The following is a 21,199-nucleotide window of genomic DNA, read 5'->3' as shown; positions in this document are numbered from 1 at the left end:
ACAATTTCATTATTTACAATTAAAAAATACATGCTAATTGATTTGTAGATTTGGGAAATGTATAGACATGTAAAGGAACTTCCTGTTATGACTTTTCACAGATGTTTTTATATGTTCTAAATGATAAACAGGGATTTCCACAGCCCTTAGAACAGGGGTGTCAAACTCATTTTAGCTCAGGGGCCACATTGAGGGAAATCTAGTCACAAGTGGGCTGGACCGGTAAATAAAAAAAAACTTCAGATTGTTTTCTTTGTTTTAATACAATCAATATAAAACAAGGCTGGAGTCTGAGGACAGTGTATCCAAAATAGTACAAGAACAACACCTGAAGTGTACTTGAAAATTTGAAATAAATAATAGAATAAAAAAAAAACATTCCTTAGTGATTCAAAGAGCTTACAGATCACATGGCTAGATGAGTTTCATGCAGCACTTAAAGTATATTTGACTCATTTTACTTTACATCTTTTAGCTTTCACCAGCACATCAATATCAGGAGTCACATCCTGAGTGGCGGCCAACTTCAGGATGTGATTCAAGTTCTTGTGTGAGCCTTGAGCGCAGCTTTGTTTTATTTATACTCGTTACAGAGAGAACTTGCTCACAAAGATAAGTTTATTTTCACTCTACATTGTAAAGTATGAAAATAAAGTTTACACAACCATCTCGCGGGCCGGATTTAACCTGCTTGCGAGCCGGATCCGGCCCACGGGCCGCATGTTTGACACCCCTGCCTTAGAATAACTAAACACTATCAGCCAGGTCATCCTTTGCTGTTTGACCCTGAAAATGAGATACTCATCAGCATTTTTCAGGATGTTCTGAATTTTCTCAGTTTTGTGTTTGAGTGCACATGTTTACATATTTACCTCTGAATTCTTAACGTCTCTGGGGTTTAGTTTAAACCTCAAATTTTTTTAAATTTAAGACGTTACTGACAAACAAAGATTTTTGTCAGGTGCACGACTAAAGTATCCTTATAGCTTCTCATGCAGGTTTAATGACTGAATGTAGCAAAATTTGTCTTTTTTAGCCACATTTAAATCAGAGTAGAGCTGTCCGGACCTACAGTATGTTTGGATGCTGTGAACACAGAGATTTCGTTTTTTTATCATTTCAGATCTGCGTTAAGTTAAAGGCGTGCCGGATATCCAAGTCGGGCTTGTGACGGGAACCCGGGAGGCCTGAGATACGGTAAGTGAACTAGAACATGATCTGTCTTGAAGTGAACCAGGATTTCAACATCTTGGTTCACTTCTGCTTTTTTTGCTGTACATGACTGTGAAAAAGACAAAACTGATGTGCAGAAGTAGCTTGTGGTCAGTACACAGCAAATATCACTGCCCAGATCTTGGGTAACAGCAGACCATCCTTACACAACAAACACAAGCTTAATTTCTAGAGCAACAACGGTGTCGGAGAGGCTTTGGAGCGCAGTCCTAATCTCTAAGAAGGTCCATCCAGTCTGCATAGAGCTTTTTAGTCTGTTATGTTAATTATCAGTTATAAAGCTTGAGTTAAAGTACTAGACTTTAGATTGTGCAGATGCTCCTTGTGTCAGAAAGTTAAATATCAGATCAAATAAATTTCACTGTGACCAAATAAACTTCCTCAGGAGCATCCATTTACCAGCATGCTCTTTTGGATTGTGGTCATTCACTAAATTCAGTTAGAAAGAACTGGCACTGTTGGAGTTTTTGTGTCAGAATGTTGTCTCAGGTTGTAGGTTCAAATCCCTGCTCAGCCTTTCTGCATGGAGTTGGTGTGTTCTCATGGGTTTTCTCCAGAAGCTCTGGTTTCCTCCCGCTGGCCAAGACTCTAAATTGCCCCTAGGTGTGTCACTGTGTGTCTTTGTGATGGACCGGAGACCTGTCCAGGAAGTCATTTTAGAAATCCTGTCACAAACGAGAGACGCTGGTTTTAAACTTTGGAAGCTCTTAGCTGTTTCCACCTCTTTATTCACCTGATTTTTGTGTCTAATCAGCACACCTGAACCAGTGAGACTCCTGATTTAGTCAAATTCTCTTTCTTCATTCTTGTTCATCAGCTCCTCTATTTGTTTTGATCATGAATCCTACCTGTATGGATTTGAATCTTTTTACTCCAGTTTGTTTCAGGTCCATCAAACCTTTACCTGACAGCAGCGCTCGCTACAGCTCCTGTTTATCTCCCATTGAAACACAAAGTCATCTAAAATAGAAACAGAAAATACATCATTTTAAAAATTCAAAAGAAAATATAAAGATGTCTGAATTAAAAAAAATAAACATTATTTCCTTACTTTGATATAAGTTAAATATGATCACTTATGTTAGTTTGCATAATAATCTAACCCTTTCTGCCCCCTAAACCAGTCATTTAAATAAAAAGAATATTTTCACTGCTTTTTGGTGTGGAAGCTAAATTGTTAAAATAGATGCCTTTCTTGACACCAATCTACGTGTGTGTGTGTGTGTGTGTGTGTGTGTGTGTGTGTGTGTGTGTGTGTGTGTGTGTGTGTGTGTGTGTGTGTGTGTGTGTGTGTGTGTGTGTGTGTGTGTGTGTGTGTGTGTGTGTGTGTGTGTGTGTGTGAGTGGGGCATCCAGCAATGGTCAGTTTAGGCACTGTTTGACCTTTCACCATCTATTCAACATCTGGTCAGAAAGGAGACACAACATTGCTTGTGTTCCCTTTAAATGAGTCTGCCTTCACACCAGCTGGGATTCAGACTCTGCAAGTCTGAAAGATAAACAATAACTTTCTTTCCCAAGGTCCCATCTGTCTACCTCCAGAAAGAAGAACTCCAGCTCAAATCAATTGCTAAATTCAAGAATGATTTCATAAATAAATATGAACTTCAGCTATGACCTGTCATCTAGATAATCATTAAATAAACATTTGTTTATTATTACTTATAATAATTATAGTATAATGAAATGCTTCATTAATCTGTGCACACTGAATGGATGTTATATTATGTGTGTCTAGTAGAACCTGCCATGTGTTGACCATGTTTTGACAACAAGGTCCTCACACCTGCCTCCACACAATAAGTACGGTTAAGTTAAGACTACAACAAATAACTTGTTTTTTTAACCAGTCAGGACTTCCGATATCAAAGACGGTGTTTTTCTGAGTTGCCTTGGTAAAACATCTCCAAACTTGTCAGCCTCTGATTGGCTGTGCAAATCATAACATCAAATCCTTAAAACTAGATCACTTTGAGTGATCTGGTAGTTCTAGAGAAAGCTTCAGACCGGCCATCTGTACCCAAACCCCTTTAACCATCAAAGATTTTGACACGTCGTCAAACCCTTTTTGCACCTGCAAATCTGATACAGTAGACAATTCCTGCAGAAACAAGCTGATATTGTTCAACTCCTTAAGAGTTATTCCTGAGCCGCAAGCTGATCCCAACCTGTGCTGCCTGGTGACAACTCTGGACTGGAGAAGTCGGTGCTTGCGGTCAATCTACTGGACCTGGGCGCCCCGTAGTCATCCGACCTCTCTGACCTCCGGATCCGTGACGAGGGTCATCAAAAGGATGAGGTAGAACACAGAGAGATTGTGTCTGATGTACTTCTGACGAAAACAACTTCATAGCTTAACCGATACAAATTCTTTTCCATCAGGAGACGTTGCTTTCCGAAATTCGGAAGTTCTGATCAACAACACATTGACACATAGCCTTCATCACATTTAGCTTCATCCAATCACAGAAAATGTTTAGTTCACTTGTGTTATAAATGAAATAAAATAATTTCTTTTATAAGCCTGACTCTTTTCTGAATCAAAACAAAGCGTGTATAATTACTTAATAAAGCAAAAATCCTAAAATCTTCTGATTAAGCCCTATAATCTTCTGATATTTACCATAAAGATCAAGCAAGGTAATCTTGTATATTTATACAGAATATCATTAAATAATACATTTGCCTCTGCTACAGTGGTGATAAAAGATACACAAGCAGCAAAACTGAACTCAACATAATATCATTCAAGCCTGAAAACATAGTGGTGCATGTTGAGTTTAGTTTTAATTCACTGAAGTAAAAGGCTGATTCCAGATCCTTTAGTGAGACTAACTATAACCTCAAACAAAATGACTCGTTCAGATGACTTGCTCATGGCCCAAAACCGATTTATTTCATAAAAGCTTCCATGGATGACTTCTATGTTTGCTTTTTTGTTTTATTCTAGATTTTATTTGCCTCTGTGCTTCTCAGTTCCATGATTTTACAGTAGGACCGATCTCCGATTGTCGCCACAGCCACAAGGGCACGCCTGTAGCCACAAATGGCTGTGACTGCTATCCCAAAGCTACGAGAACAGCCAATGGAGCTATGGATTGCTGTGACTGCACCCACTGACCATACGGACTCCTTTACGTTAAAGATTTAGTGACAGGTCAACGTTTAGCTAAAAAGCTTTGTTTTAGCAGGACAGTAGTTAAAAACTTTGTTCATATTTGAAACTTTGTTCATGTTTGATGTTTAATGAATGTCTTTGGTGTACTTTGAACTCGTGCTCCGTCATATAATGCTAACGTGGCTGTGCCCATAGCACAGTGGCTGTGTCCGTAGCACAGTAGTTGTGGTTATAGCCACTGTGTGCGTGCGGGGCTCTGGAGCCACAAAGAGGGGGCCCGCGGGCCGCCTATTGAGGACCACTGGTTTAGCCCCTCATCTGGAGAGATTAAATCAGCCCGACTCCATGGAAGATCAAAACCTCACCTTTAGGTCCAACAGCTTTTTCTTGAGTTTACTGATCGACCTTTCTAACCTCAACCTTTCCTCATTACTTTAGGACACAGAAACAGAAAGATATCCTAAAAGTCCTTTGAAGCACTGGTGTTTCATCAATAATGAAAGTTCAGCCAACTGCACTGTTCCTCAAAGGTTTGCTCCAAAACTTTCCTAGATTACCAGACATCTGTGCAGTTGAGCCAACATCCGGTTTTACTTTGACAAACAGGTTTTCAATATGTGAATATTATGGAAGTGAGATTTTATCCTCCACTGATCATTTGGCTAGATTTTTTGTCTGTTTTCTGAGTTTGATGCTATGACAGAGATAATTTATTATTATTACAGAAACTGTCATGTGATGTCTTGTTAATTAAAACCAGTAGTGTCTAAACAGTGGGAAGAATATTTTTAAAAATAAGATAAATTTTCCTTTGACTAATAGGAAAAGTAAATAAAATGTTTGACTGTACACTCGTGGAATCACAGCAGGCAAATCTATGTAGCAGTAATGGATGAGTTGGGTTTGCCATTACTCAACAGGAAGCAGGGTGTGTTGTCGCAGGTGGCTTAGAAACACTTCGACACCCACACTGGTTCAACTATGTGCCCATCCTCACGTTTACAGCTTCACCTCTTAGTCAGTCTGCTTCAGACACATTGTGTGTATGTTTCCCACCGCTGATCAAGTGCTCCATCAGTAAATCAAACTCACAGTCGTCACTCATATGCATCAATAAGTGGTCTTCTTTTGCCACTGCTAGGAGAAAAACATTAACAACAAACCAAAAGAACACAGTGATTACATCTGCGGTGAGACACGCAGGTCATTCAGCTTTGTTTACATGTGGATACCGTTTGCCGACGTCATCCATCTCTTGTGTGTGCTGCGGGAGGAAGCGCTGAAACGGGGAAGCACCAGCTCCAACCTGTCAGTATTTACGCTTTGACCTACATGCATGAACTTAGCATCTGATAGTATATATCAGAGGAGTGTGTGTGTGTGCGTGAGAGAGAGAGACGGTTGGTCTTCAGCAGCAACCAGAGGAGGCAGGAACAGGAAGAGGAACCGCTCACGAGTGAATGTCTCAACAGACGTAACCAAAGACATCAGACTGCTGCTCAAACACAACAACTCTGCTTTTCCATTCGGGTTCAAAAAGGCAAAGCTGCTTGCTTAGCAGAAAAATGCCCCTCATGACTGAAATCTCATCACATTTGTGTATTAATCATGATGCTTCGGTAGCACTTCATAGAAGTGAATAAATAAAAAAATAAGAGAAATAAAGTCTGTGAGACTGGATTGATGAGCTAAAGGCTAGTCCAACCCAAGCGTTTGGCTGCTGTCTTAAAACTGCTGCAACCGGAGTGACGTGTGAAATATCTCAGCATGAGCTGAAAGGTCAGATATTGAGGTTTTACTCCAGTAGGATATAAACTCTATTTTCCCCAAACTGAGGTCATTCAAGATGGCGTCTATAACCCATTATTTTTTACCTTTTATATCCCTTTAAACCCAGTGAAGCTGCACATTAAACACACAGCTGGAAAACAGGTGCTTTGACTGTCCCTGAACTCTGTGTGAACAATTGACTGCATGTGTAAGATGGACGAACCCTCCACACCATCACCTGCAGGTTCTTGGAAGAGCCTACTTGAAGCCCAAGAGGCGGTTCCCCAACACCATCTTGGCCATGTCACGTGTTTCGTCACTTCCGGAAAATACAAAAATGGAGCCTAGTGTGGGGCTGTGAGTGTGGGGGCAAATGATTGACATACATCAAATACTTAACCGTTGTAGCTACGAGCTAACTCAGCTAACTGAAGGTAATAGGGTAGGCCGGGCGCATTTAGCCACAAGACTGCGGTTGAGCGACTCAGCTACCCTCTGTCTTCCAGGCTGTAACACTTTTAGGGCGAGGCCGAGGCCTTCCCTGAAAGAGGGGGGAACTGCTAGCGCTGACTGCTCATCTGCTACATGTCGATCAAAAGCACACGCAAATTTTTCATAATTTCAAACTTTAATTACATCTAAAGAGATTAGTTACAAAAAGCTTCACCCCCTCAGAGTTGCCATGACAGAAAACCTAAAATGTTTATTTTTAAACCAGGCTGTAAACATGTTTATCTCTGCTGTGAAGTTAGTATTTTTACATGGAAGTCACTGAGAATTTGCTCCTTTATGGAGCCAGTCCCTAGAGGATGAGGGGGGAACTGCAATTTTTGTCACTTCCTCCTTGGCTTTATCTTTGGCAGGCAGAGTTTTCCTTGGTGCAGACACTGGAAGGCTGTTAATACTTTCAGATTCCTTGTGTTTTTCGATTTCTATGCTAAAATCGGCATCATACTCAGCTCTTGCAAAATAGTAAATATGTGAACTTCCCTAATGCATGTTAGTATTTTACCACCATGTGTTAAAATGTCTCCAGTCAGCTTGATTTCCTGAGTAAACGCAGTGATTGGTTTTCATCAGCGGTCAATACTTATGCTGTGTCTCAGTCACTCTGTTGTTGACGAAAGAAAAGACAAGAAGAGACTTGGTATTCCTGACGGCGTGCCAGCAAACTTTGTCCCATTAAGCCTCCATTGTGCAGCAGCGTGTTGACTCAGACTTTGCAGAGTCACTCTTGGAAAGACCTGACTCGCCTCATTTTCAGGAATTTCCTGATCCCTGCAGGTCTTCCATTGAAAATCATCTGCAGGCTGGAAAAGCAACACACACACACTCCCTCACAGCTGGCCAGCTATTGGGAAGTTCCAGGTTAATAACTAAACTAGAGACATGCTGGAGGAGGCAGCAGGGCAGGGCTGATCCACTTTTTGACTGAAGAAGAATGTGGACTCAGCGTTGTTAGTCTAAGACGCCAAACACCAACTGACTGTTAAAATCCAGTCATTCTAGCTCATTTTAGCTTTCAAATGATTTTCTCTATGAAAATGCTTTCAAAACATCTGTAACTTCAATAATATTTACAAAACAACACTTTTAACCACAGTGTGAGTGAGCCATGACGACCAGCCTGGAGTTTCACTAGAAACAAACTGTGGCTTTGAACTGACTTCCGGCCCCGGCCCCTGTTACACCTTGATTTCTTCAGCAGCCTGTTCTAGCTTGTTGTGTAGGCTTGACGTCAGCAGAGCGTTTGTTGGGAGTGCTATTACTCACTCCGCTTCACTCACATTCTTGTACAGCACGTACCAGTGCATCCTCTGGTTTCCCAAACAGGAAGTCCTAGCCAAGACAGTTGCCAAATCATCTGCACTACTCCCCATTTTCTTCAAGCTGTGTGTGTGTGCGTGTGCGTGTGTGTGCGTGTGCGTGTGTGTGTGTGTGTGTGTGTGTGTGTGTGTGTGTAGGACATGTTCAGGCATCTTACAAATCTCTCATACCTTCAGTGTCAGTCTTTACAGTTAACAGAGAATGAGGTTGTTCAGGTTGTGTTTGTGGAACAGTCTGAACCTGACACGTGTTTGAGTAACACAAAGTGTTAAGGACAAAAAAGGGTTTATCAGTGATAACTCTTCCAGATGTGGCCAGAATAAATATTGGAATTTAAAGTCCAAGTTTTAGAGGCAAAGGACATTTTCATTAAAAAAAAGAAGCATGAAAACGCAGGGATGGAAGAATTAAAGCTTTAATGCTTCTTTAATTCTGGAATTAGTAAATTTTACAGAGCAGAAATAATCTGAGTTGTCATGTAAAGGTAACATGACTGATGTGTACACGCAGACAAAGCAGGAAACAGGAGCGTTATAGTCCAACTGGGCCACCTTGTGGTTATTTGAACACTGTTTCTCAGGAAACAGCACTAGTGTCACTGAAACTGTTTATCTCAATAATAAACATTGAATAACTGGTTAAAACGCAATTGCATTAAATTATATTCTTTGGTTCAGTTTTAATGATTAAAATCAGCTTTTCTGCACAATTGTTCCTATGGCGTTCCCAGGTTAGAAAGGATATCAATGAATGACCCCTCTGGAGTTGTGGGCCCGTTCCAGTGGGATGACTGGATATGGATGTCAAAGGTTAGGAAGGCACATTAGTTCTGTTGAAAGAGGTTTATAGTTAGTTTATAGTACCACCTGATGACTCCCGTTTACATGAAAACGTTTGTGGTCTTTTCAGAAGTTGAAGAGGCAGATGTGACCTCTAACCCGAAGCTGTCAGTTTTAATGAAGCTGGCCTTCAGCTCCAATCAAATCTAATTTATTGATGTGTTTCTGCAGATTTAGGGTTAAAGTCCTTAAAGTCACAGAACTGATCTGATAAGATAAAAATATATGATCCTTTATACCATAATCCATGTTGTTTCCTCGGCAAACGGTTCTTTCTAAAATAAAACAGAACATGAAACTTTTTTTTACTTTTTATTTAAAAATGAAAACAAATGTAAATAAAAAAAATACATTTTTTTTGTAGCTCAGCATATAGAAAACAGGAAAACATGATACTGAGTTTTCATTCAAAGCAGAAAAAAAGAACTCAGCACACTTAAACCTGATTGGAAATATATATTTATATATAAATTTATTAAAGGTATGTCCCTAGAGAGGACATTTATACATTCTAAAGAAAGGTACAGCTGTTGAACTTTGTCGTATCCCAAAGGTAAACGAATGGTAGCAGCTTAACTAATCTCTTCTTAGGATAAACCTGTGGATTCACAAATGCAGCATGCTAAAAGAAAATTAAACACTAATCATACAAAAGAATACTGCCAGCTCAGGGTCACAATCAGTACAGTGTATCGTCATCGTCCCTGTGCTGGTATTTGATTTTTGGTTTGTTCAGTCCCTGGTCCCACACTCCACATCTCACTCAGATGCTTCAAACTGACTTTATTGCTGGCAGACAACACTGGCAAGGTGATTCCCCACCCCACCCCACCCCCTGCACAATTTAGTTTCACACCTTGAGCCACCAGAGAGGGAAACGAAGAGGACGCCGCTCTGTCCACATCTCACATTTTACTTCCTGTTAACGAGACATGGAGCAGGTTGAACAGGCGCGCGCACAGATACACAAATGTACAGATACACAGAAGACACACTCAACCGGCCAATCAGAGGCGACTAGTGTGGACAGATCACAGTTCCAAGCCCACATCTGCATGCAATCAGTGAGCATGAATTCACTTTTTTATTTCTATACACACTCCGCTTTAACCCCCCCCCCCCCTACTGGCGTGTTTTCTGACTGGCTTGTCAAAAATCAGGACTGAACATTTCAGACCCATCTGTGTTAGCAAGTGGGCTAAAAAATAAAACAAAAAGTTAAATCTTAATGAAAAAGAAAACAGAAAGTCACATTCAAAATTGTCATTTTGGTAAATAAGATGCATATAAAACGGGCAGACAGGGTTCTCATCCTGGTTCCCAGACCAGCAGCTTGGAGACAACCCCTCCCAACAGCCGCAGTCTGATGTACTTGACAGACACACACATAGACACACACGCACGTTTGGGTTGTGGCACCTGAAGAACTGAGGTCCTGAGCGTCTGTGATGGCGTACAGAAACGACGTTTGGGTAATTAGTGGCAGCTCCTCCTGCTGCAGCTATAAAAATAACAACAGGTCAACCTGAATAGAACAAAAGCTCACTGACAGAGTCAGAGCAGGCTGGTGAGGCAGCCAAGTCCACTTTGTGACACAGAACAAAAACAATCAGGAAGAGGAAAGAGACATCAGTGGAAATAGGCTCGATAAAAAATGTAAGCACTGAGGGTCACCGCTGTGCAGAGACACACGTTGACTAGGAAAGGGGACCAGGTCCCCGGCACAGGAGAGCTTTCCTTTGGCTGCTCCGCTGCCTTCGGCTCATCCTCCTCCTGCTGGGATGTGTTGGGAGCTGTGGAATGAGGTATTCCCACATGCCGGTCCGGCTGACCAGCCCTATCAGAAGGAGGCCTTGCAGCGGTTAAGATCCTCTGTCGCAGGTCTTCCCTGAATGAGGAAAAAGACAGATGGATGTCTCCCAGTTAGGTTTGGAGTTTAATGGATGCATCCATCAAGTCGTTTTACACAAAGAATAAAGTTTAAAGCAAACATTGATATGGATGTGTAAGCTAGTGAGTTGCGGTGGATGGCTGCTCATCCTGAGCCAGGTTCTGTTGAGGTTTCTTCCTGTTACAGGGAGTTTTCCTCTCCACCGTCGCTACATGCTTGCTTAGCATGAGGATTGTTGTAAAGTCAGTGACGATGCAATCCGCTGGGTTCCCTTATATAGGAAACTTTAAACGGCATTAGACTTTGGTGGTACTATGGTATTACTGTATACAGCTGGTGTTTAAAAAGAGCAACACTATCAGTGTTAATACGTCATGAACAAAATGTAGTGCATTTAGGAGATAAGGACTAAATATAAAAAAAATATTTGATGTGTAAAACTGACGTGTTGTTGAATTTTCATTTTTAGTTAAATTGTTTAATATGTTATAGTCGACTTTTGGAGACATTCCGTAAAGTTTATGAACATGACGTCATCATGTGACAGCGCGGAGGAGAGAGAGAGAGACGCACCTTAAGAGAGACAGGGAGAGAGATGGCAGGTCGTGCACCTACTGACTCGGTGTCAAAAATAAACACAACTTCTGCTGTTGGAAGTATTTTGGATTCCAAGCAAACGATAAAGGAGAGCCGGTGTTCCGTCAATCCACGTTTCCCTGTCAAAGAGTGTTCCTCGTGCAATAAAGAGGTGACAGCAAGAGATGCAGGTCCCGTCAGCACCGCAGATGAACTCTAGAGAGCTAAAATAACAGCCGGTTTGGAGCCTATTATTCACTTTTCTGGTAGAAATATGCTGCTAGTTTCTTCCCCAGAAGTTGTGACTGGCCCAAAAGCCTGTGTCTGTGCCACAAGCGCACCATCGGAGCAGGTTTTCAGCACCCCAGGCAAAGTTGTTGGTACAGAAGGTGCAATGTTGAATCTGGAAAAGTAAACGTGCAGGTTTTTCTGGCGAAAAATATTATAATGAGCAGCATTTTTTTAATTAAAATGTTAACATTATGCTTAATATGTTTGTTTTTTTTGGTGGCAATAGTGTTGAGATTCAGTTTCTGAACTGTTACAGTCCAAGCCAACACTTTGTTAATGCCACTTGAGTTTTAGGTCATAATTTTTAATTACTCATGGAAATACCGTACACTGTGGTAACACGTAGAGGAAGCTTAACGATATTGAAATTTGGATAACACCCAAGCCTAATTGCCATTATGAACTGAACCCAATTTTACCTTGTGAAGTGCCTTGAGACGATTGTTGTTGTGATTTGGCGCTATATAAATACACTTTTTTTTTTAGAAAAATGTTGTGCTAAAAGTCACGTTTCTGTTTCAGTATGGTGGGAAAAATGTTCTTTTCTAACCGGAGAGGAGAGGAGAGGCTTGCGTTGAACCATATAGGCAAAAATAAATAAATAAAAAATATCACATTGTGATTCTTTTCCAACTCTTGCGATAATGAAAAGTAGTGAAACCTTCAACAGATCACTTAAATAGCACTTTCAGTCGTGCTGCACTCCTGCCCTTTTTTGGATGAATAACCAGTCAGCCTTTTACGTTCCACGGGAGGTAAATTACATCCTTCCTTGTCAAATCGGAGTTTGTTTTGTCAGCATGATACCATCAGAACTGTAGACACAATAAACGCTTTTAGCTATATAACACAGAATATGTGTATTTTGCAACTGTTGCTGTGAAACTCGCACACAAGAATTTCACTCGCATGTACTGTACCAGTGTACCTGCACGTGTGACGTGACAATAAAAGTGATTTGATTTGAAATGCTAAATAATGTCCAGCTCAACGTCTGAAGCGTCCCATCACAGACGGAACACAGCCATCTTGAATAAAAAGATTTTACGTCCCCAAGAGTCAAATTAATGACTCCAATATATTAGTTAGTCCACAACAAGTGTCACGTCTACAGTCCAACATAATAGACCCCTGATGCGTTTCATCCTCATAGTAGCTTCAAACGTTTGATCAACATCTCACCTGATCCAACAGATGAAGGCCCCCCCATCACATCACATACCTACGTTGTGATGCTGACTATCAATCGAAGCACGGAGCAGCTCTATTAGGAACCACCCCCACCCCAATGCTCAGATAAGCCCGCAGATGATTGGGATGCTCACCTCAGGATGACCTCTTCTTTATCAGGGAAAAAAGGTGGCTGCACTTTGCCATTGTGAGGGTCTCTCGGAGGAGGAGGGGGAGGGGGAGGGGACTCCGGAGGATCATCTTCCTCGTTAGAGAGCTCTTTCCACGATTCCTTCAGAAGCAGAAAGCTTGTTTACTAAAAGGACTTCAGCAGAATGCACAGTCATAAAAAGCTCCGAAGAGGAGAGGAAGAACCTGCCTGGAGAGATTTATCTCCTTTGATGTACTTGGCACCTTCGATGACAGCCAGGTAAGAGAAGCGAAGCTGATCCGCAGTTTGGATCAAACCCATTCGATACTGCCGCATCTTCAGCAGCACATCGCGAATACGCACCGATGACGGGTCCTTACGAAGAGACATCTGAACACAAAGACAGCAGTCAGAGTGATTCTCCTCAGATAGGCGACTGCTTTGTTTGTGATTGTCTCACTGCATGCTGGAGTTTATACAAATTATACAAACCAACAAGAGGCAAGTGTCCACAAGGCAGAAGGTCCCAGAGCGTCCGATACCAGCGCTGCAGTGGACCACCACAGGTCCATGCTCTGAGTTCAGACAGCCTGACTCTCGCACCTTGAACAGAAAGTTGAGGAAGGAGGCGGGAGACTCTGGTACCCCGAAATCAGGCCAGGTGGTGTAGTGAAAATGTAAAATCTCACGCGTCTCGTGAGTCTGTAGGGAAAGGGTTGGGGTTAGAAATAAAACCGTCACACGTCAAACACAGCACCACAGATGGAAACCAAAGCCAAGTCGAGATGAAAATAACTTCCACTTGATGTTTCAGCTCAGATCAGCATTAAAGCAAAAACTAGGGAAAAAAACTTCCTTTTATAGGTTAGCATCAAATCCCCTCAGCAGCTAGAAAAGCCCAACTAAACACAGATTTTCAGAAAGGTCCAGTGCTGTCAACAAATCAGTTCATGCTCCACAAACTTCAGCAGCAAAATTATAGATCAAAACCAGGAAGTGATGAGACGTAGGACCAGCTCCTGACATTCCTGCCAAACTGAAAATACGAGTTACAACTATTTAGCTCTGTAAAAATTGTGGATGTAATAGTTAAATTCTTCTTTAGCTTTTATCCTTCCTAATTTGCTCTAAAGCACAAGACACCGTGTATATTTTCTCTGTCTTCATGACTAAATCACGAGTGGCAGAAGGTGTTCAGGACCCACGGGCTCTCAGCGTCAAATAACCTCTTATCTCAGGCAGACAGCTCAACAGAGAGGACTTACCAACAGGTTTTCCAGCTCCAGCTGTCGGACTGTGTAGTAAGATTTGATGTCCTCCGAGACGAGAGTCACCTTGAAGTTGGTGTCTTCAAAGATGGCGTCCTTCTCCTCTCTTTGCGGCCAGTATTGAGCACATTTAATCTAAAACCAAACAAAGGTCATGTGAAAACAAAAGAGTAGCGTGACTCCTGAGTAATGGACACATTAAAAGGTCTCGGTAAGGACAGACGACTGCTTACAGATCCTTTCTCTATGACCCGGTTTAGCATCACCACACCGTGGGTCCTCTGCTCCCAGACCATCTCCCAGAAATGGCCACACGTACTCGGCAGGGGTCCCTAAACAGGGAATAAACCACTCCTTTAAAGACATCACACTTTCTTCTTCGCATCACTAGATAACAATATTAGCACGGGATGAATAAATAACAGATCCAGCCACGTTCTAATCTCCAGGTTTTTACCAGCGTACTGTGATACAGACATACAGAACCACGGCTCCAGCTGGACCCGAGCCACTGCCTCTGATTTTGTGACACGTGCAGTTGTGACAGTTTAGTCCACATCCAGCATTTTAACTACAAGCAGTGATGGCCCATTTCCACCATTTTCAAATAGAAAGCCTGATATATACTCCTCTTAATATTCTTGCTTTTCTATTTGCTGTTTTTCCCTCACTGATCAATCCCATGGATATGCTCTCACTGTGGTATTCTTCCATTTTCCAAATCATTTGTTGACATCATAACTCCAAGACGTGTTACATACAGTAGATGTGTGTCTGTATGTAAAATCATACAGAGGACAGTGAATCTTCAGGATGCTTACCTGAGTAAGAATATAATTTCTCTGAGCCTCTTCAACAGTTATCAGGCTGGCATTGATGTAGTCGTTGGAACCCAGCTGCAGGTGTATTCTGCTGTGGTCAACTGAGGAGCGGGGACAAAAGACAGATAAAAATGTCTTGTTGTTGTTTAGAAGGGGAGGAACAGCCCTACCATCGCAACACTGATGAGAAAAGAGTCATTGAGCAAACTAACAACAGAGGTAACCACCTATCCTTCATATGAGATGTAAATGTGGGCAAAAGTTTCAGGTTCCTCATTTTCACATCTTGTTAGATGTGAATAATAAAAACTAAGTATTTGCAACCCAAGCTGCACAATTTGCATAGCTTATTCAGTGTGAAAAAGAGGAAACCAGCAAAGCTCAGCTGCTGGACTGTGATGGATTTAGTTCTGTGGATAGTAACTATTTTTACATTTTCTAACTTGTATAATTACTGTTGTTTTCTTATTTAAAATTTAGAAATTAGTTTCAAAGAGACAATCCTAACAATTTACAATCTGTCACCTTTGAATTATTATATGGGTATGATAGGAAATACACAATCTACCTGAATTTAAGAATGGTTATAATAACCGAGAGAAAACAACAAACGAGTCTGCTGATGATCAAAGTGTAACTCACATGGGCTGACATCCCTGTAACGGTTTCGAGTCTTGTTTTCAGGCAGTTTGGCATCATTGCATGCGCACTCGCTGGACTGCTGGCGAATCTCCTGAGACAAAATAAAATTTACCAAATAAATTTTAGCAGATTTAGGTTTCACACACTGTGAAAGTGGATCTGAGTGCATGTAGGCCTTACTTCCTAAATTTAATTCTTTAGAAAAACAGAAGAAAAAAAGAGTCTAGACATCACACTATTAACACTGTTAATGCAGGTAAACATGTACACACACTTAAAATTATCATAATAAAGTAGTTACTCATGAGTAGTGATTAAACAGCATTTTAAAACGTGATTAACGTTTTAATGGACACTTGATAAAGGTTTATTAAAGTCAGAACAGATCCGGGCCACTCCTGGGTCCTAGCGAGTGTTGCAGGTATTATACCCGGACAGACACATCAGAACAAGGCTGTACACACCCAGAAAAGTCCCGGTGACTAATAAAAACATTGATTATTATTAATACCTTATATATCTGCTGACTCGTTGTGAGCAGGCCTAAAATGACAGCTTCACCTACGGTTCGTGTCTCCACCTTGATGATCAGCCGATAGTTCCTACCTGGTAAATGGCGCTCCACCTCTCGTTCTCATCGATTTCCAAGAACTCGGCTTCCATTGCTTCCAGTTCAGCTGCCACTCTTTCTTTACGCCCAGCCCAAAACGAAGAACCACAGCTTCCCGGTAATTAAAGAATTAGTAGTGAATCGGTTTCCGGTAGTAGCTGCCCAATCTTCGGCCGCTGTTAGCTCGCATTCAGTGCGGCTGCTTAGATCGCCATCTCGGCCTACTCTTAACGGAAACACGCCGCTAGCTCCTCCTACACGGTGTAGCTGTCGTCCTTGGGTGGCTAAAAAGAGCACAATGTGTTTTGTTTTGTTTTAATTTGCTGCTGTGAGATATCTGTGTAGGATTCACAGCACTTCTTCAAGTCTGGAAAGTAAGTCTGTTGACACAGAATCGTCATCTCACCATTTCTGAAACAGCAGCGACCAACAGGCGAGGACGCGCGGGAGGCATCATATTTCTGGGAAAAAAACGCGTCTCGCTCTTTGGGGAGCGCGCACGCACACTCACGCACTGTGTACGTCATCGCCCCGGCTGCCGGTGAATTTGGCAAGCTGTTTTAACATTTAATATAATTACATTTAAAAAGTAATTTGAACGTCAGTGTAAATATTTCTGTCAAAATGACAATCTGAATTATAAAATCAAAACCAATGATAACCAAAACTGTCACAATATTAAAATTGTGTCTCAAGTTTTCCATAACTGAGACTTTGTCAGGGAAAACAAACTTTTGAAGCAAATTATGTCAGCTTTCCATTAATTTATATTAGGTTATCCCCTTCAGATGTGGCAAACATATCTGTCCATGTCTTTGTCTAGTTCATATTTCCACTGCACAAGTGAGTTGACATTTGAGTTCATCTTTTTAAATGGCACTTTGGTCACAAATAGCATTTTACTTCTACACTGTGCATAGAAATGAGTAACATGTCATAACATTTGACATTGTTTTATTAAATTGTTCTGCATTTCTACTGCATTACTGTTCTTTTTAACACAGCAAGTGTTATTTTACCTTGTTTTTGCATCAGGTAACAACATCGAGTAACAACATCAGGTAATAACATCAAGTAACAACATCAAGTAACTACACCATATAACAACATCCGGTAACAACATCGGGTAACAACATCAGGTAACAACATTAAGTAACAACATCAAATAATAACATCATGTAACAACATCTGGTAACAACATAATGTAACATCATCATGTAACAACATCTGGTAACAACATCAGGTAACATCATCATGTAACAATATCAAGTAACAACATCAGGTAACAACATAATGTAACATCATCATGTAACAACATCAAGTAACAACATCAGGTAACAACATAATGTAACATCATCAGGTAACAACATCAAATAACATCACGTAACATCATGTAACATCATCAGGTACCAGCATCAGGTAACATCAGGTGACATTAAGTAACAACATTATACAACATCTTGTAACAACATCAGGTAACAACATTATGTACTATCATCATGCAATAACATCAGGTACCAACATCAAGTAACATCATGTAACAAAATCAAGTAACAACATCATGTCTGAACATCAGGTAACAACGTCATGTAACAACATATAGTCATGTAACAACATATACTACAACAGCAACAACAACCACAGACTAAAGGCTATTCATTTTACTACGAACAAGTGAATTCTGGATTTTTGTTTGAAAGTTCGTGTCCAACTATTATATGATACATCTGCTTGCCAACTATGTTGTTGGTGGCGCTACTGTGACCCACTGCAGTTTAGTCAACGTTAAATTGTTGGTGTTCAAAGATCGTTCTGGGACATAATATGAGATAATTTTGATATTTTGAACAGACCCGTCCCCGCGGAGGCCGTGTGTTGGTGTGACCTGACGGAGGTCATGATGGATTAGGGCGGTTTGAACTGAGACTTTGGTGCTGCTACAGTTAGTTAGCAAAACAACTTAGCTAGACGTTTTGACTCTGCCCTGCAGGTATAATGCAAATTCTTGCCAAGTTCTTGTGTGTGTGTCGCTTCTTGTTTTGTCTCCCTCTGGCCTACAGGCCGCTTTTGTAGCTGCTGTTTTCTGAAGTTGTGTGGCGTTGGCGTTAGCCGTCAGCTGTTGTTCAGTGCTGCTTTTAGCTCATGTGTAGCTATAGTTATTGCCTCCCAGTGGTGGAAAAAGTGTTAGGATCTTTTCACGGTAAGTTTCATCACCACGATCAAATAAAAATCCTGGTTCTAACTAAATGTACTTGTAGTTTCAAACATGGGTTTTTGTTTGACAAATACGTTTGTTTTATTCTTTTTTTTTTTGTCTGGTTTTAATCAACATATCAGCTTTTAAATACCTAAGGATGGATAATACCTGTTTGTGGACTCTTCCACTGACAGATGTGACATTATTTGATGTCTTTCCTTGTTTTTTTCTTCCAAAACAAAACAACAAACCAATACACACACATCTAATGATTTCTACAGATTCATCAAAAATGTTTTTTCAGTAGTCATGATGGTTCCTGAATAATCTTTAACTAATGAGCCAATGCTAAAGTTTTTATTATTATTATTAATCCAATAATCCGGTGCTTCCTGTCTCTGTTCCTGTTCCCAGATGGCATTGTGGTCTGCAAGAATTCCGTTTATTTGTCTTGATGTATTTATTTTAGGTTCCTGTGGGAGTTTGAGATCTATGACGGATCCTCCAAACAGCATGGCTCCCAAAGACATCATGACAAATTCCCATGCTAAATCCATCCTCAATGCAATGAATTCACTCCGCAAGAGTAACACACTCTGCGACATCACTCTGAGGGTGGACAACGCGGATTTTCCTGCTCACCGGATCGTCTTGGCTGCTTGCAGCGACTACTTTTGTGCCATGTTCACCAGTGAGGTAGAACTTTCTTTTCAGGACTAAAATGTACAAAACAGTTTTTTTTTTAAATATTCACAATTTGGGGGCATTTCCCCTGTTTGGGTTAACTATTACTTGTAACTTAAATGGATGTGTGTGGATTTTATACTGGATGTACAACAAATTTTTCAAATCATTTGATGGGAAATAAAAAGAAAACCTAAATTTATTTTAGGAAGAGGTTCTGTTAAGTACAGTTGTATTGTAGGAACACATGAGTTCATCCCAACATTTGAGACTTTATTTAATATTTACATAATATTAGTTTTACTTCCAACATGCTTCATAAGTAAGAGATGCTGCAGAACAGCACCCTCAGCATCCATGTGTTATTCTGACATGAGATCTTTCAAATCCAACAGATCTTTTTACTTAGTGAGTAAATAACAGAAGTCTACATTTTACCGTTGTGTGTGAGCCAAACAAAACAAAACTTCGGACGTTTGGAAGCCGCACAATGACAGGCCTACAAATATGGTTTCATTTGCAGGTCTTTTAATAATGGTTTATTTTGTTATTTAATGCTTTCACTGGGGATAAAGCTTGTTTTGTTGCTATAACAGGCTGAAATATGTAGACATTTTGACCTGGAACAGCTTGCTCCAATGTGTTAAGACAGTTATTTCTAACTCACAACCAGAGAGGGCTACTTCATCAGAAATCAGGTCAGTCTTGCTTGCAACTGATTCAAAAGTAAACAGCACATCAATAAGTTTTAATCATCCAAGAGTCACAGCAATGCTACTAAATGAAGAAAACGGGCGTAACACAGGAATTTCTCCCATTTTCATCGTATTCATCTTATCTGGAGAAAACAAAGCTTACGTTCTTTAGATAATAAGTTGTTGTCATCATTAGAAAATGAGCACAGCACTTTTTCAGATAACTGAACAGTCGACTCTTGATCTGAAGGAAATCCCATCAGACCTAAAAATAGCTGCTATCTGCTTCCATGCTAAGTGTTTAACTTTTCATGAAGCTGCATTTGCAACCATTGCATCTAACTGAATGAAAACACTGTTTGCTGCTCCATTTATAAACGTTTTTACCAGCTGATGTTAATAGATTCTGTTTTACTTGGATCCATCTCTTAGTTAACAAGATACTTTAATTATTCTGCTCCAACCTGGAGGGAGTGTTTCACCTTTATACGGTTGAGAACAATGACATCGGTCTTAGAGGAGCTGATTCTCATCCCAGCCCTCGGCCCCCAGCTGTGAAGCATGCTAGTGCACGCTAAAGATCATAGCCTGAAGATGCTAACAGAACCACATCATCTGCTGTCACCTAAAGCAGAGATGAGACCCAAACCACTCGACTGCGATGTGAGCTTCCGTTCATGAAGATTGCTGACAGGATCAGACACCAGTCCTGGTGGAGTCTAGCTACTCAGGCAGCGAGTCTTTATCATGCTGCATCATCAGAGATCCTGCTGCAGGGTGTCATTCAGGACGTGCCTTTTATTGGCAGGTTTGATAACTTGTTTTCAGAGCTGTCAGCTTGTGGGTGGATTGTTCAGACTAACACTGGACCTAAAAATCCCTCCTAGACACATTTGAACATACTAACTGTTGCAGGATGGATCTCTCCTCAGAGACAGTGTTTGTTTAACGGAAACCCTTTTGCCCCTCTAAATGCCGATATAATTACAGGGCATAAATATCCTTGTAAGGGAACAAAATCAGAAAAATGCATCTGGAGTTTTTTTTCTCTCTTTTCTACCTTAGAGCAGGGACTCCCTAAGTGTGGTGCGCGAGCTGCCGCTAGGGGGTGCGCGAGGTGAAAAGTGTAATGGCTGCGGAGCTCAGAGAAGTCTGTCATATGTCACCATTAGCGTAGCCAGAAACTCCTTTGTGGGTGGGCCCAATAAATGTAATTGGAAAACAAGTATATTTTGCTTGTGTGTGTGTGTGTGTCCTCCGCATGTGCCCTAGCTTCATAATAATGCGCCGAGTTTCAGCGCTCTGGCTTGCGCACGCTGTCAACAGCAGGATATGTTCAGTATTTGATCATTTTTAACGGTGTTGGAGGAATCTGAAGGTGGTGAGTCATTCTGGCAGATTGTAATTAACACCTGTC

At 40.9% G+C, this 21,199-nt stretch overlaps 2 protein-coding genes across 5 annotated transcripts in view; one reads left to right on the top strand and one right to left on the bottom strand.

Moving 5' to 3' along the window:
• The window catches only part of LOC107391301 (kelch-like protein 12), a 42,356-nt gene that overhangs the window by 10,980 nt on the left and 10,177 nt on the right, over positions 1-21,199 (top strand). The window contains exons 1-3 of one of the 4 annotated variants that reach the window (XM_054746394.2): positions 18,121-18,196; positions 18,267-18,406; positions 18,873-19,099. In XM_054746394.2, the coding sequence (XP_054602369.1) occupies positions 18,349-18,406; positions 18,873-19,099 (285 nt within the window). In that variant the 5' untranslated portion in view covers positions 18,121-18,196; positions 18,267-18,348. Of the gene's footprint in view, positions 1-1,123; positions 1,198-17,983; positions 18,407-18,872; positions 19,100-21,199 lie in introns of those variants that run through there. The other 3 variants (XM_070544987.1, XM_015968544.3, XM_015968543.3) reach the window with 3 other exon arrangements.
• Positions 10,296-16,475, bottom strand: ptpn1 (protein tyrosine phosphatase non-receptor type 1). Its single transcript, XM_070544988.1, has 9 exons — positions 16,203-16,475; positions 15,597-15,687; positions 14,955-15,055; positions 14,367-14,465; positions 14,131-14,268; positions 13,358-13,567; positions 13,094-13,255; positions 12,870-13,006; positions 10,296-10,674 (listed from the first exon to the last, which is right to left on the bottom strand). Exons 1-9 carry the CDS (start codon positions 16,257-16,259, stop codon positions 10,416-10,418), a joined length of 1,254 nt encoding a protein of 417 aa, XP_070401089.1. The 5' UTR covers positions 16,260-16,475; the 3' UTR covers positions 10,296-10,415.

Source organism: Nothobranchius furzeri, chromosome 15, assembly GCF_043380555.1.
Source record: "Nothobranchius furzeri strain GRZ-AD chromosome 15, NfurGRZ-RIMD1, whole genome shotgun sequence".
Classification (NCBI taxonomy): Eukaryota; Metazoa; Chordata; class Actinopteri; order Cyprinodontiformes; family Nothobranchiidae; genus Nothobranchius; species Nothobranchius furzeri.
Note: the sequence above shows the minus strand (reverse complement) of the source record. Positions and strands in the feature narration are given on the sequence as shown.

Bases quoted from the DNA above. Each gene is read 5' to 3' on its own strand.
- ptpn1 (XM_070544988.1), bottom strand. From the start codon at position 16,259: ATGGAAGCCGAGTTCTTGGAAATCGATGAGAACGAGAGGTGGAGCGCC. The intron at 15,688-16,202 runs GTAGGAACTATC...ATTTTGTCTCAG, and splicing joins GGTGGAGCGCCATTTACCAG to GAGATTCGCCAGCAGTCCAG. The intron at 15,056-15,596 runs GTGAGTTACACT...CCCGCTCCTCAG, and splicing joins TTACAGGGATGTCAGCCCAT to TTGACCACAGCAGAATACAC.